Below are 14,223 nucleotides of genomic sequence, written 5' to 3'. Positions count from 1 at the left end.
TTCAATCACCCTAAACGAAATTGAGTCAGGATTCCCATTGTGGCAGCTATTTACGTGACGAGCTAGGGGGGTATCCGTTTATTTCTTATGTCCCCCAAATGCTCGCCAATCCGGACTTTCAGCTGTCTCTTAGTTTTGCCCTATGTAGTCTTTCGGGCAACTGCATGTGCACATATAAATTACTCCTTCCGTCTTACAATTAGCGAAGTTACGGTTCTTGTAGATTCTGCCTGTGTGGGAACTTCCAAACTCCTTAGAGGGTGTAATATACTTACAGTATATACATGATCCACATTTAAAAGTACCCACCTCCCTCAGATCCATGAGGGATGTTGGATCTGAGGGAGGTGGGTACTTTTAAATGTGGAGTTTGGAAGTTCCCACACAGGGTCTATTCTAAATTGTTTTTTGATCCTAGATATTTTTCTTGTATTCGAAATTACATATTTTCCTCAAACTAATTTAACCATAATTCTCTTTGTGGGCTTGTATATTGATTTTAATAAGGAGGTATTATTACATACAGTATGGGTTAGGTCCGTGGTTTGCGAACTTCCTGGGAGATATTAAATATCATGTTCTTCAGAGAGACCATAGGAGTCCCATTATATGATTGAGCTTCATCGCTGCGGAGTGAGTGTCTGGTGGATAATGACAGAGTGTGCTGCTTGCACTATTTTTTCTTTGGGAAGGCCGGTGGAGGTATAGCGTAGTACTTCCTCCTTTTAGGATGACTGTTCCAATTAGTGGAGCGCATTGTGCGTTCCACGCTAGGCTGAATCCCAGCAGCGTCTGGTATTGAAGTCCGCTGACATCACTTCCTGTGACGTTGGTGCTTACCAGCGTCACTTCCGGGGATTCCTCACTAGCGCTCCGTACCTGAACCTCCTAACCTACGTCATTTTCTATGACGAGTATAGGTTTTCCTCACTTCCGGCTTTTCGGAGCTGTGGGTGGCGTCTGGCGCCATTTTTAAATACAGGCGCTGCCAGTATAGCATGAGACGCCGGATTACAAGTCCTACACGTGGCAAACTGCAGCCAGATTTTCTACCCTAATAGGGAGCCCCTGATGAACCCCGATGTGACTTGCGATCGGGGGGAAACGCGTTGGGCAGTGCTTTGGTGGTGTCAATTTGGACCCTGATGTATTTACATCCGTCATAGGACTTCTATGATTAAGCTAAGTACTATGCTTACATCTTACAATGTCTGTTATGGTTATGTGGACCTTAGTAACTAGCTTATAATCCACTGCATGTATCATCTTCTGTGAAGTTCATTTTGCCTTCTATGAAAGTGTCTACAATATCTTATTTGCCTTCTGTGAAGTGTGCACCCTATGTCTAATTAACTATACGGACTGTTGTCTCCCAAAAAACTTTTTGTGGAGGGAGCTTTTGGTACGTGATCAATGGATCATTAGGAGATTCTATTAAGGACATTTTAGGCATTGCCTTTGTCTTGTCATGCGAAATTGTGACTATCTCCTTCTTTCTGGAATTGAGGGTGCTCATTTGAGTAGTTTATGGAACCTAGGAGGTCTTTCCAAGGGTTCTTTATATTGTAGGCACATTTGACTTACCACCTTTGTCTTGTGCATGTGTAGAGATACGTGAGTGGTATATGTAGGCACCACAGTAACTATTGGTGTGCCAATTTTTGAAGCTTTATAAATACTGTTGGTATGGTCCACTTGTAACACTCTATACTATTTAATTTAAGACTGTTCTATTGTTATGATTGTATGAGAGCTCCCCTGAGTATTTTCTGCAAAGTGCAACCGTCCCTCACTTCCTCCTTCCCAGACTAGCTGCACAATAAGACCAGCGAAGGGAAAGCAGGGTGAGTCTTCGTTGAGTGGGGGCGCCACAGCGCTTAGGTTTAGGGTGCCAACCTCCGCGGCAAGGCAGGGCCTTCATAGGGTTCGTTTGGCCATACCCTGGTTGCACCTTCTAAATCAGGATTGGTTATTCATACACTATTTGACTGTTTCAAACCAATCTAGATTGGATATTTATATACAATCTGACTGTTACAATAGGCAGTATTAATTGCTATGTACTAGGGACGTGCATTTTCCCTTTTTCTGGTGCTAGCCAGCGTGACCTCCTGAATGAAGGGGTCCTTTACTGTCCTGGCGGTTATTGGAATTTATGTCCCGTCTACATGTGTTTTGTGTTTGTTTGGGGTATGTTTTAACAAGCATTAAATAAAATATAAAGTATTTTTAAAGGGGTTTTTGGTCCTTTGGTCTATACACTTGATCCCTCCCCTACATATAAGTTTTCTTTTGGTCTTTTTTCCTGTCTCATGGTGGCAATGACATCCTGAGATAACCCTGAAGACGCTAGGAGCCAGGACTCAATGGCCACACAGTCAGGTTGAGGGCCACAGAATTCAGATGGAAAAATGGCCCTTGTGACAGCAAGTCTGGGCGGTCTGGAAGCGCCCACGGCTGACCCACCGTGAGATGCCACAGATCCGAGTACCCACGCCCGCCTCGGCCAGTCTGGAGCGACGAGAATGGCGCGACGGCAGTCGGACCTGATCTTGCGTAGCACTCTGGGCAGCATCGCCAGAGGAGGAAACACATAAGGCAGTCGGAACTGCGACCAGTCCTGAACTAACGCGTCCGCCGCCAGAGCTCTGTGATCCTGAGACCGTGCCATGAATGCCGGGACTTTGTTGTTGTGCCGTGACGCCATGAGATCGACGTCCGGCGTTCCCCAGCGGCGACAGATCTCTCGAAACACTTCTGGGTGCAGAGACCATTCCCCCGCATCCATGCCCTGACGACTGAGAAAATCTGCTTCCCAGTTTTCTACGCCCGGGATGTGAACTGCGGAGATGGTGGAGGCTGTGGCTTCCACCCACTGCAGAATCCGCCTGACTTCCTGGAAGGCTTGACGACTGCGAGTGCCGCCTTGGTGGTTGATGTATGCGACGGCAGTGGCGTTGTCCGACTGGATACGGATCTGCCTGCCCTCCAGCCACCGCTGAAAAGCCAATAGGGCTAGATACACTGCCCTTATTTCCAGAACATTGATCTGAAGGGAAGACTCCATCGGAGTCCAGGTTCCCTGAGCCCTGTGGTGGAGAAAAAACCGCTCCCCACCCTGACAGGCTCGCGTCCGTGGTGACCACAGCCCAGGTTGGGGGTAGGAAGGATTTTCCCTGCGATAGAGAATTGGGAAGGAGCCACCACTGACGTGACGTCTTGGTTGCAAGGGAAAGAGAGACGTTCCTGTCGAGGGAAGCTGACCTCCTGTCCCATTTGCGGAGAATGTCCCATTGGAGCTGCCGTAGATGGAATTGCGCGAACGGCACTGCCTCCATCGCTGCCACCATCTTCCCCAGGAAGTGCATGAGGCGCCTTAAGGGGTGTGACTGACTCCGAAGAAGTGATTGCACCCCTGCCTGCAGAGAAAGCTGTTTGTCTCGCGGTAGCATGACTACCGCTGACTGTGTATGAAACTCCATCCCGAGGTAAGTCAGTGATTGGGTCGGTGTCAACTTGGATTTTGGGAAGTTGATGATCCACCCGAACTGCTGGAGAGTCGTCAGAGCGACTGTAAGGCTGTGTTGACACGCCACCCGAGAAGGGGCCCTGACTAGGAGATCGTCTAGGTAGGGAATCACCGAGTGGCCCTGAGATTGTACGACCGCCACGACGGATGCCATGACTTTGGTGAAAACCCGTGGGGCTGTCGCCAGGCCGAAAGGCAATGCCACGAACTGAAGGTGTTCGTCCCTGATGGCGAAACGCAAGAAGCGTTGATGTTCGGGTGCGATCGGCACGTGGAGATAAGCATCTTTGATGTCGATCGATGCTAGGAAGTCTCCTTGTGACATCGAGGCGATGACCGAGCGGAGAGATTCCATCCGAAACCGTCTGGTTCTCACGTGTCTGTTGAGCAGTTTGAGGTCCAGAACGGGACGGAATGATCCGTCCTTTTTTGGCACCACGAACAAGTTGGAGTAAAAGCCGCGACCACGTTCCTGAAGGGGAACGGGGGTCACAACTCCTTCTGTCTTCAGAGCGTCCACCGCCTGAAAAAGAGCGTCGGCCTGAGCGGGGGGCGGAGAGGTTCTGAAGAAACGAGCCGCAGGACGGGAGCTGAACTCTATCCTGTAACCGTGAGACAGAATGTCTCTCACCCATCGGTCTTGAACATGTGGCCACCAGGCGTCGCCAAAGCGGGAGAGCCTGCCACCGACCGAGGATGCGGCTAGGGGAGACCGAGAGTCATGAGGAGGCCGTCTTGGAGGCAGTGCCTCCTGCGGCCTTTTGGGGGCGTGACTTGGACCGCCACGCATAGGAGTTCCTCTGGCCTTTCTCCTGTCTGCTGGACGAAGAGGATTGGGGCTTGGCGGAGGGACGAAAGGACCGAAACTTCGATTGTATTTTCCGTTGTTGAGGTCTCTTAGGTCTGGACTGGGGTAAGGATGAGTCCTTTCCCTTGGATTCCTTAATAATCTCATCCAATCGTTCGCCAAACAAGCGTTCGCCAGCAAACGGCAAACCGGTTAAGAACCTCTTGGAGGCCGAGTCTGCCTTCCATTCGCGCAGCCACATGGCACTGCGGACTGCCACAGAGTTAGTGGATGCCACAGCTGTACGGTTAGCCGAGTCTAGGACTGCGTTCATGGCGTAGGAAGAAAAAGCTGACGCTTGAGAAGTCAGAGACGCAACCTGCGGAGCAGAATTACGTGTGACAGCATTAATCTCAGTCAGACAAGCCGAGATAGTTTGGAGTGCCCACACGGCTGCAAAGGCCGGGGCAAAAGACGCGCCCGTGGCCTCATAGATGGACTTCATCAGGAGCTCTATCTGCCTGTCAGTGGCATCCTTAAAGCGATGAGCCATCTGCCACCGATACCACAGATCTAGCCGCCAATCTAGAGACTGGAGGATCCACCTTGGGACATTGAGCCTCCCCTTAACAACTTCAGCAGGGAAGGGGTAACGCGTGTCAGTGAGGCGCTTAGTAAAGCGCTTGTCCGGAACCGCTCTGGGCTTCTGGACAGCGTCTCTGAAGTTAGAGTGATCGAAGAACGCACTGCGTGTACGTTTGGGGAACCGAAACTGGTGTTTCTCCTGCTGAGACGCCGACTCCTCCACAGTAGGAGGCGGGGGAGAGAGATCCAACACCTGGTTGATGGACGAGATAAGATCGTTCACTAATGCGTCCCCCTCAGGTGTATCAAGGTTAAGGGCGACGTCAGGGTCAGAACCCTGAGCTGCGACGTCCGCCTCGTCCTCCAGAGACTGCTCAAGCTGGGAACCCGAGCAGTGTGAAGAAGTCGGGGAGATTCCCAGCGAGCCCGCTTAGCCTGTCTAGGACTGTGGTCCTGGCAGGAGTCCTCCGCGTGGGACCTAGGGCCCAACCTGGGAGCGCGCTGCGGCTCGGACCGAGAGGGGCCTGGAGGTGACGATCCAACAGGGGCCGGGGCCTGTGTAAGGACCGGTCTGGACTGCAAAGCTTCTAGCAGCGTGGCAGACCATTTGTCCATAGACTGAGCCATGGATTGTGAAAGTGACTCAGAGTTTCTCAGCAAAAGAGGAGAACTCTATCCCTGCCGCCTGGACAGGGGGAGTAGGGGGGGTCTACATGAGCCGAGGGGTCCACTAGTGACCGAGGCTCCGGCTGAGCAAGTGAAACAGGGGTCGAGCATTGCTCACAGTGAGGGTAGGTGGAACCCGCAGGTAACATAGCCCCACAAGAGGTACAGGCCGCAAAAAACCCCTGTGCCTTAACAGCTTCGCTCCTTGTGGACGACATGCTGTTGTCTCCTAGGAGAATGATCACTGAGGGTATATGGGCAAAAACAGGGTATACAGCCCGACCGAACAGAAATATATATATAAATACGTATCTATTCCGGCACCCTAGGGGGGACCAGCACCGGGTGACCGGTGTGGCTTACCGACCGCTAGCAAGCGGAGTGTGTGCCTCCAGATTCCCAGCTTTAGGTCCCCTGGAGCTGTAGAGCTGTTCCTGAGAATCCTCCACCGGCAGAATGCCCAAAAAATGGCTGCCGGAGATCTCAGGGGGGGAGTGGAGCCGTGGGCGGCGCCAGGAAAGTGCGGGAATCTGGGGTCCCCACAGTGATCAGTGAGGGGGGAGGAAACATGCAGGATGCTCCGGCCCTCACATCCGACGTCAGGTCGGCAGTCCCGCCCTTATCCCTGACAGGCAGGCCCGGGGGCGGGATTTTTGCGACTAGGCAGCGATGAAGCCGGGGACTAAATTTGAGACCGCGCCCGACAAGCAGGCACGGTCGACGCGGAAGTCCGCCGGTCTTCTCAATTCAGCAGCTGCCGCAGCGTCCGGAAAGAAGGTGCGCTCCTGCACATTCCCCAATGGGGACACAGAGTACCTTAGAGTTGCAGGGCCCGGTCCCTGAGGTTGAATAGACTCCGGTCCGGCAGATTCCCACAGGGGCTGCGGAGGGAGCACGGTCCCAGCAACTGGATGACCGTTCAGGATCCCACTTCTCCCAGAGCCGCTAAGGGATGGTGAAGGAGATGGCATGTGGCTCCAGCCTTTGTACCCGCAATGGGTACCTCAACCTTAACACCACCGCCGACATAGTGGGGTGAGAAGGGAGCATGCCGGGGACCCCGTGGGGGCCCTCTTTTCTTCCAACCGACATAACTAATATGAGAATGCATGAGTGGATGTGTGCCTCCTTCCACACAAAGCATAAAACTGAGGAGCCCGTGATCCACGGGAGGGTGTATAGGCAGAGGGGAGGGGTTACACTTTTTAAAGTGTAATACTTTGTGTGGCCTCCGGAGGCAGAAGCTATACACCCAATTGTCTGGGTCTCCCAATGGAGCGACAAAGAAAGAAGATAATTTAGTCATTAGGTCAGTTCTTCTTAAATAGATAAATGATGAAAATGACTAGTACAAGCAGCCTAACATGGGAATTTCTAGATGTCATACATCTCCAGCCATCAATATTCTAAGTACTCACTACTCATGTAAATGAGAATGTGTCTACATGGATGAGGCATGATAGAGGGGAGTCAAGACACATACTACAAAGGGGTTGTCTGCTGTCATGATGGTCCCTTTATTCTGCAAAGGAGATACTGAATGTCTCTAAAGTGTATGGACACTTCATTACTATCATCAGTATATGGAAGAAATCAGGTATAATAAATAGTAAACCATTCCACTGATTGTGCCAAGATTAGATTAGTACAAAATATGTATCGCTATTTCTCACTTACTTAAAATCTTTTTTCTTCATCTCTTCTTCGGCTATGCAGATTTTACTTTTCTTCTCTTCAGTTTTTGCCCCCGATTCAAACGGCAAAGCGGTCATCACCACACCGGAGCGGTTAGACCCAGGTATTGCCACAGGCATAGAAGACGATCGGCTGCGAAGCTCATTGGCTACTTTGACTGTGTCAAATACACGCTTTGGATGTTTTCTAAAACAAGGGGAGGAAAAAATATATAATATATAATATATATATATATATATATATATATATATATATATATATATATATATACATACATACATACATATATATATATATATATATATATAGGCTGCACACATTCTATTGATCATCGAGGGTCCCAGCTCATGGGACTACAGGAATTCAACAGTAAAACTAGGGTTGTGTAATATGAGACATTGGCGCCTGGTCTCCTGGGGCTTGTGTGATGCTGTTATGCCAAGTGAGCCCTGCAGCCAATCAGTGGCCGTTGTACGTTCATCTCCTCCGAATGTAATGGACATTCAGAAGAAGTGCGAGAGCAGCAGTAGCTTTCACTTCTTCCTGGTGTCAGTTTTGTGTGAAGGAAGTGACCTCTGATTATGGCACGTGAGCCCTGCAGCCAATGTCCTCCAAGCCCCAGGAGATAACAATGGCATAATGTCATATGAGCCCCAGGAGAGCCAGGCAGGTGTCACTGGAACGGTGCAAGAACCTTAGGTAAAAATAGGCTGCTGTTATTGAATACTCATGAATATAGCAATTGATAAGGGTTTGTCCGTGTCATGGACAAACCCTTTAATGATCTATCTTTATCATAAGTGATAAATAAATATGATGGAGATTAACTCCTTTAAGACTATAAACAAAGGACTGGTTTGCAGATACAGGACTTTGTCTTTAATGTTTTCACTGTACCATTAAAGACATAAGTTAAGATCTTACTTTCGTTCACCAAAACTTGACTCTTCTTCCAAGCTGAGCTCTCTTCTCATAGTGCCCTCAATCTCAGCTGCTAGGGAATCCTATATAGAAAGAAACAGGAATTTTATGCATCCATTCATAAAGGTGTTTATTCGTCGCTCAGTACATTTCCTTACTTACCACAGGGAAGACACTGCAGGACTGAGGCCGCCTCAGAAGTGCCGAGGGGCTGGCTTTACAACGCAACATCTTTAATTCATCCTGAGCCTCCTGCAGCATTCCTTCAGATTCTGCATTGCGATCTTGTAAATCATGGAGCTGAGAAAAAAAAATAAGTTACAATTAAAAATTGGTGGACAACCGATCCTTTTATCATATAATGGTGTGAAAAATGGGGAAATATCCAAGTGGGATGAAATGGTGACAATAAAAAAAATATATATAGTTTGGCCATTATTTTTTGCGGTGTTCATTGTATGGTAAAAATGACCAGGCAACATTACAGATACCTAAATTGAATAAACTTTTTTTGTTTGTTTATGGGGCGAAAAAAAAAAATTGTCGACATTTGTTAAAAAAAAATAAATAAAAATAAAAAAAAAAAAATATATAATTTTGTTTGTGTCCCCATTTTCATTTCAACTTAGGTGGAGCTGTGTGAGGTCTTGATATTTGTGTGGTGAGCTGACAAATTTTAGGGTACATATACAATGTATTGATTAAAAAAAATGTAATTCTGAAGTTTTTATATATTTTTTTCTCCTTTTATAGTGCAGAGTAATTTTATATTATGATTTATCAAACTTTTACAAACGTGGTGATACAAAATAAGTTTTTTTTTTTTTTTTCTTTTAGTTTCCTATTTTTAGGCTGGGGGGGTGTCACACGGGTGTGTTCTGTGAGCTGAGTGTTGTTCACTGTGATCCGATTGTGTCACATGTGAGAATCAGATCACCGGTGCAAAGAAGACAACTTCATTTCCTCATCTCCCTTGTCTGTGTTGGTGTAAATCGGACTGCACTCAGACGTCATCCGAGAGAAGTCCAATGATTTTCACGGTATGCGTGTATGTCATCCGGTAATAAGAAGCACTCGCAGTATGCTGCGATTTCTTTCTCATGCCAAATTGGCATGAGAGAAAAGTTAAATAAAAATAAATAAAAAAATTGCAGATCTTCAGTGAGCCATATAGTACAACATTGGACCAAGTACTATCCGATAAAACATCAGATCACACTCGGCTGTTTTACACGCTCATGTGAGGAAGCCCTTAAAGAAGGGAATTTTGTTTACTTACCGTAAATTCCTTTTCTTCTAGCTCCAATTGGGAGACCCAGACAATTGGGTGTATAGCTATTGCCTCCGGAGGCCACACAAAGTATTACACTTAAAAGTGTAAGGCCCCTCCCCTTCTGGCTATACACCCCCAGTGGGATCACTGGCTCACCAGTTTTAGTGCCAAAGCAAGAAGGAGGAAAGCCAATAACTGGTTTAAAGACCAATTCAATCCGAGGAAACATCGGAGAACTGAACCATACCACATGAACAACATGTGTACCCGAAAAAACAGAAAAACCCCGAGAAAACAGGGCGGGTGCTGGGTCTCCCAATTGGAGCTAGAAGAAAAGGAATTTACGGTAAGTAAACAAAATTCCCTTCTTCTTTTTCGCTCCTAATTGGGAGACCCAGACAATTGGGACGTCCAAAAGCAGTCCCTGGGTGGGTAAAAGAATACCTCGTGATAGGGCCGTCAAACAGCCCTTTCCTACAGGTGGGCAATCGCCGCCTGAAGGACTTATCTACCTAGGCTGGCGTCTGCCGAAGCGTAGGTATGCACCTGAAAATGCTTGGTAAAAGTATGCAGACTCAATCAGGTAGGTGCCTGACACACCTGCTGAGCCGTAGCCTGGTGCCGTAATGCCCAGGATGCACCCACGGCTCTGGTAGAATGGGCCTTCAGCCTTGAGAGAACCAGAAGCCCAGTAGAACTGTAGGTTTCAAGAATTGGTTCCTCGATCCCCCGAGCCTGGGTGGATTCAGAAGCTTGCGACTGTTTACGCCGACCAGCGACAAGGACAAAGAGTGCATCCAGGTGGCGCAGGAGCGCCATGCGGGAAGTAGAACCTGAGTGCTCTCACCAGAACCAACAGATGCAAATCCTTCTGAAATTGATGGACTGGACGAGGACACAAAGAAGGTGAGGTGATATCCTGATTGATATGAAAGTGGGATACCACCTTAGGGAGAAATTCCGGAATCGGACGCAGAACTACCCTGTCCTGGTGAAGGACCAGGAAGGGAGATTTGTATGAGAGCGTTGCTAGCTCGGAAACTCTCCTAAGAGACGAGACCGTTACTAGAAGGCCACTTCCCGAGAAAAGCGGGAAGGGAGACCTCTTTCAAAGGCTCGAAAGGCGGCATCTGGAGAGCAATTAGAACCTTGTTCAGATCCCAGGGCTCTAACGGCCGCTTGTACGGAGTGCTGAGAAGACAAACTCCCCGTAGGAACGTGCGTACCTGAGGAAGTCGTTTCTGAAAAAATACAGATAGCGCTGAGCCTTGTCCCTAAAGGGAACTGAGCGACAACCCTTTTTCCAACCTAGATTGCAGGAAGGAAGGAAACATAGACGATGCAACCGGCCAGGGAGAAACACCCTGCGCCGAGCACCGAGATAAGAATATCTTCCACGTCCAGTGGTCAATCTTGGCGGACGTTGGTATGCTAGCCTGTCTCATGGTGGCAACCACGTCCTGAGGTAATCCTGACGACACTAGGTTCCAGGACTCAATGCCACACCATCAGGTTGAGGGCCGTAGAATTCAAATGGAAGAATGGCCCTTGAGACAGCCAGTCTGAATGGTCTGGTAGTGCCCCCGGTTAGCCTACCGTGAGGCACCACAGAACCGGGAACCACAACATCCTCGGCCAATCTGTAGCGACGAGGATGGCGCGGCCGCAGTCGGTCCTGATCTAGCGCAGCACTCTGGGCAACAATGCCAGAGGTGGCACATAAGGTAGCTGGAACTGCGACCAATGCTGAACTAAGGCGTCTGCCGCCAGAGCTCGATGATTGTGAAACCGTGCCATGAAGCTGGCACATTGTTGTTGTGCCGTGACGCCATTAGATCGACGTCCGGCCTCTGTCAGCGGCGCCAGATCTCCTGAAACCCGTCCGGGTGAAGAGACCATACCCTTTCGGCCACACCCCGGCGACTTAGGAAGGCAGCTTCCTAGTGTTCCACGCCTGGGATGTGAACTGTGGATATGGTGGATGCCGTGTCTTCCACCCACATCAGAACCTGCCGGACTTCCTGGAAGGCTTGCCGGTTGCGCGTTCTTCCTTGGTGGTTGATGTATGCCACCGCTGTGGAGTTGTCCGACTGAAGTCGGATTTGCTTGCTTTCCAGCTGCTGTTGGAAGGTTTGTAGGGCAAGATACACTGCTCTGTGTTCAAGAACATTGATCTGAAGGGTGGACTCTTGCTGAGTCCACGTACCCTGAGCGCTGTGGTGGAGAAAAACTGCTCCCCACCCTGATAGACTCGCGTCTGTCGTAACTATCGCCCAGGATGGGGATAGGAAGGACCTTCTTTTTGACCATGAGGTGGGAAGAAGCCACCACCGTAGAGATTCCTTGGCCGCCTGAGAAAGAAAGACGACTCTGTTGAGGGAGGTCGACTCCCCGTCCCATTGGCGGAGAATGTCACATTGTAGTGGACGCAGATGAAACTGCGCGAAAAGAACTGCCTCCATTGCTACCATCTTACGTAGGAAGTGCATGAGGCGTCTCAATGTGTGCGACTGGTTCTTAAAGAAGAGATTGCAGCCCGTAGTGAATGCTGTTTGTCTAGCGGAAGCTGCACTATCGCTGAGAGAGTATGAAACTCCATGCCTAGATATGTTAGCGATAGGGTCGGGGTCGGATCTGACTTTAAAAAGTTGATGATCCACCCAAAACTCTAGAGAGCCTCCAGCGCAACGTTCGGGCAGTGTCGGCATGTTTCCTAAGAGAGTGCCTTGACAAGTAGATCGTCTAAATATGGGATCACAGAGTGACCCTGAGAGTGCAGGACTGTGACTACTGCTGCCCTGACCTTGGCGAAGACCAGTGGGACTGTCGCTAGCCGGAAGGTAGAGCTACGAACAGAAGGTGTTCGTCTCCTATAACGAAGCGTAGAAACGCTAGTGCTCTGGATCAATCGGCACGTGTGGATAAGCATCCTTGATGCCTAATGATGCTAGGAAATCTCCTTGGGACATTGAGGCGATGACATGGCGGAGGGATTCCATCCGGAACCGCCTGGTGTCCACGAGCTTGCTGAGCAGTTTTAGATCCAGAACGGGACGGAACGGCCCGTTCTTAGAGGCACCGCAAATAATTTGGGGTAAAAACCGTGACCTTGTTCCTGAAGAGAAACGGGGGTCATCACTCTTTCTGCCTATAGAGTGCACCCTGTTTGCAGAAGAGCAGCGGCTCGGCCGGGAGGTGGAGAAGTTCTGAAGAATCGAGTTGGAGGACGAGAAGTGAGCTCTATCCTGTACCCGTGAGACAGAATGTCTCACACCCAACGGTCTTTGACCTATGGCAGCTAAATATCGCCAAGGCGGGAGAGCCTGCTACCGACCGAGGATGCGGAGAGAGGAGGCCGCAAGTCATGAGGACGCCGCCTTGGAAGCGGGTTTTCAGACTGTCTCTTTTTTGGGGGTGACTGAGCCCGCCAAGAATCTGATCCTTTTGAGTCCACATTGGACGAGGAAAAATGGGACCTGCCCGAGCCTCGAAAAGACCGAAACCCCGACTGCCTCCAGCCCTGTTGGGGTTTGTTGTGTCCGGGCTGAGGAAAGGATGAATCCTTACCCCTGGACTGTTTAATGGTTACATCCAAACGCTCACCAAACAGCCGGTCAGCAGAAAAAAGGCAACTGGTTAAGCACCCTTTTTTGGAAGCAGAATCTGCCTTCCATTCACTTAACGAGCAGACCAGGCTCTGCTTAAAAACACGGAGCAGCGGAGGCTACTGCCGTACGGTTCGCAGAGTCTAGGGCAACCTGAATCGCGTAAGAAACAAATGCAGACATTTGAGAGGTTAAGGATGCCACCTGCGGCACAGATGTACGTGTAACCGTGTCAATCTGTGTAAGACAAGCTAAAATAGCTTGGAGTGCCCCAAGGGTGAGAATGCTGGAGCCAACGGTGCGTCGACAGTCTCATAGATGGATTTAGACCAGAGATCCATCTGTCTGTCAGTGGCATCTTTAAGTGCAGCTCCATCTCCCACTGCAACTATGGATCTAGCTACAAGCCTGGAGATTGGAGGATGCCGCTTGGGACACTGGGTCCAGTCCTTGACCACGTCAGGGGGCAGGGATAACGTGTATCCTAAGCCGTTTGGAGAAGCGCATATCTGGATAAGTGTGGTGTTCCTGGACTGCCTCTCTGAAGGCAGAGTGGTCCAGAAAAATACGTGAAGCTGACTCCTCCACTGGAGGAGCTGGGTGAGAAATAACCAACATTCTATTGATGGACGCTATAAGATTATTCACTATGGCGTCACCATTAGGTGTATCCAGATTGAGAGCGGTCTCAGGATCAGATTCCTGAGCCGCTACTTCCGCCTCATTACACAGAGAGTCCTTCTGCTAGGACCCTGATGAAACAGAGGGCCGCTCATAGTGAGCCCGCTTAGGCTGTCTGGGACTGACGTCTGTGCAGAGCCGTGACTCTGGGATGCGTGTGACATTCCCGGAGCGGTTAGTTGTTCACACTGAGGGGGGCCATGGATCAATGATTCAACAGTGCCCATGTTGTGAGAGACATGTCCGGACTGCTAGGCTTCTAGTATCATAGCCATAGTCTCAGAAAATCTGTCAGTAAATACTGCAGACACCGTCCTCATCCTCTGGCCATTAGCAGAGACTCCGGCTGAGTTGGATACAATGGGGGCTATGTAACCTGCCGGCCGTATAGCCGTACATGCTGTACCGGCTGCATAGAAAAACATGTGGTTCTGCACCTTTGTTTTACACAGAGAATATGCTGATAACTCCTCCGCACAAT

General features: G+C 49.5%; 1 protein-coding gene across 7 annotated transcripts in view; it reads right to left on the bottom strand.

The window, feature by feature from the left end:
* The window catches only part of TRAK2 (trafficking kinesin protein 2), a 116,463-nt gene that overhangs the window by 22,062 nt on the left and 80,178 nt on the right, over positions 1-14,223 (bottom strand). For all 7 annotated transcript variants that reach the window (XM_075317618.1, XM_075317623.1, XM_075317622.1 and 4 more), the window contains 3 exons: positions 8,346-8,483; positions 8,187-8,266; positions 7,245-7,448 (listed from right to left, as the gene is read on the bottom strand). In XM_075317618.1, the coding sequence (XP_075173733.1) occupies positions 7,245-7,448; positions 8,187-8,266; positions 8,346-8,483 (422 nt within the window). The remainder of the gene's footprint in view (positions 1-7,244; positions 7,449-8,186; positions 8,267-8,345; positions 8,484-14,223) is intronic.

Source organism: Anomaloglossus baeobatrachus, chromosome 7 (assembly GCF_048569485.1).
Source record: "Anomaloglossus baeobatrachus isolate aAnoBae1 chromosome 7, aAnoBae1.hap1, whole genome shotgun sequence".
Classification (NCBI taxonomy): domain Eukaryota; kingdom Metazoa; phylum Chordata; class Amphibia; order Anura; family Aromobatidae; genus Anomaloglossus; species Anomaloglossus baeobatrachus.
The sequence above is the reverse complement of the archived record's forward strand: the minus strand, read 5'-3'. Positions and strand labels throughout refer to the sequence as shown.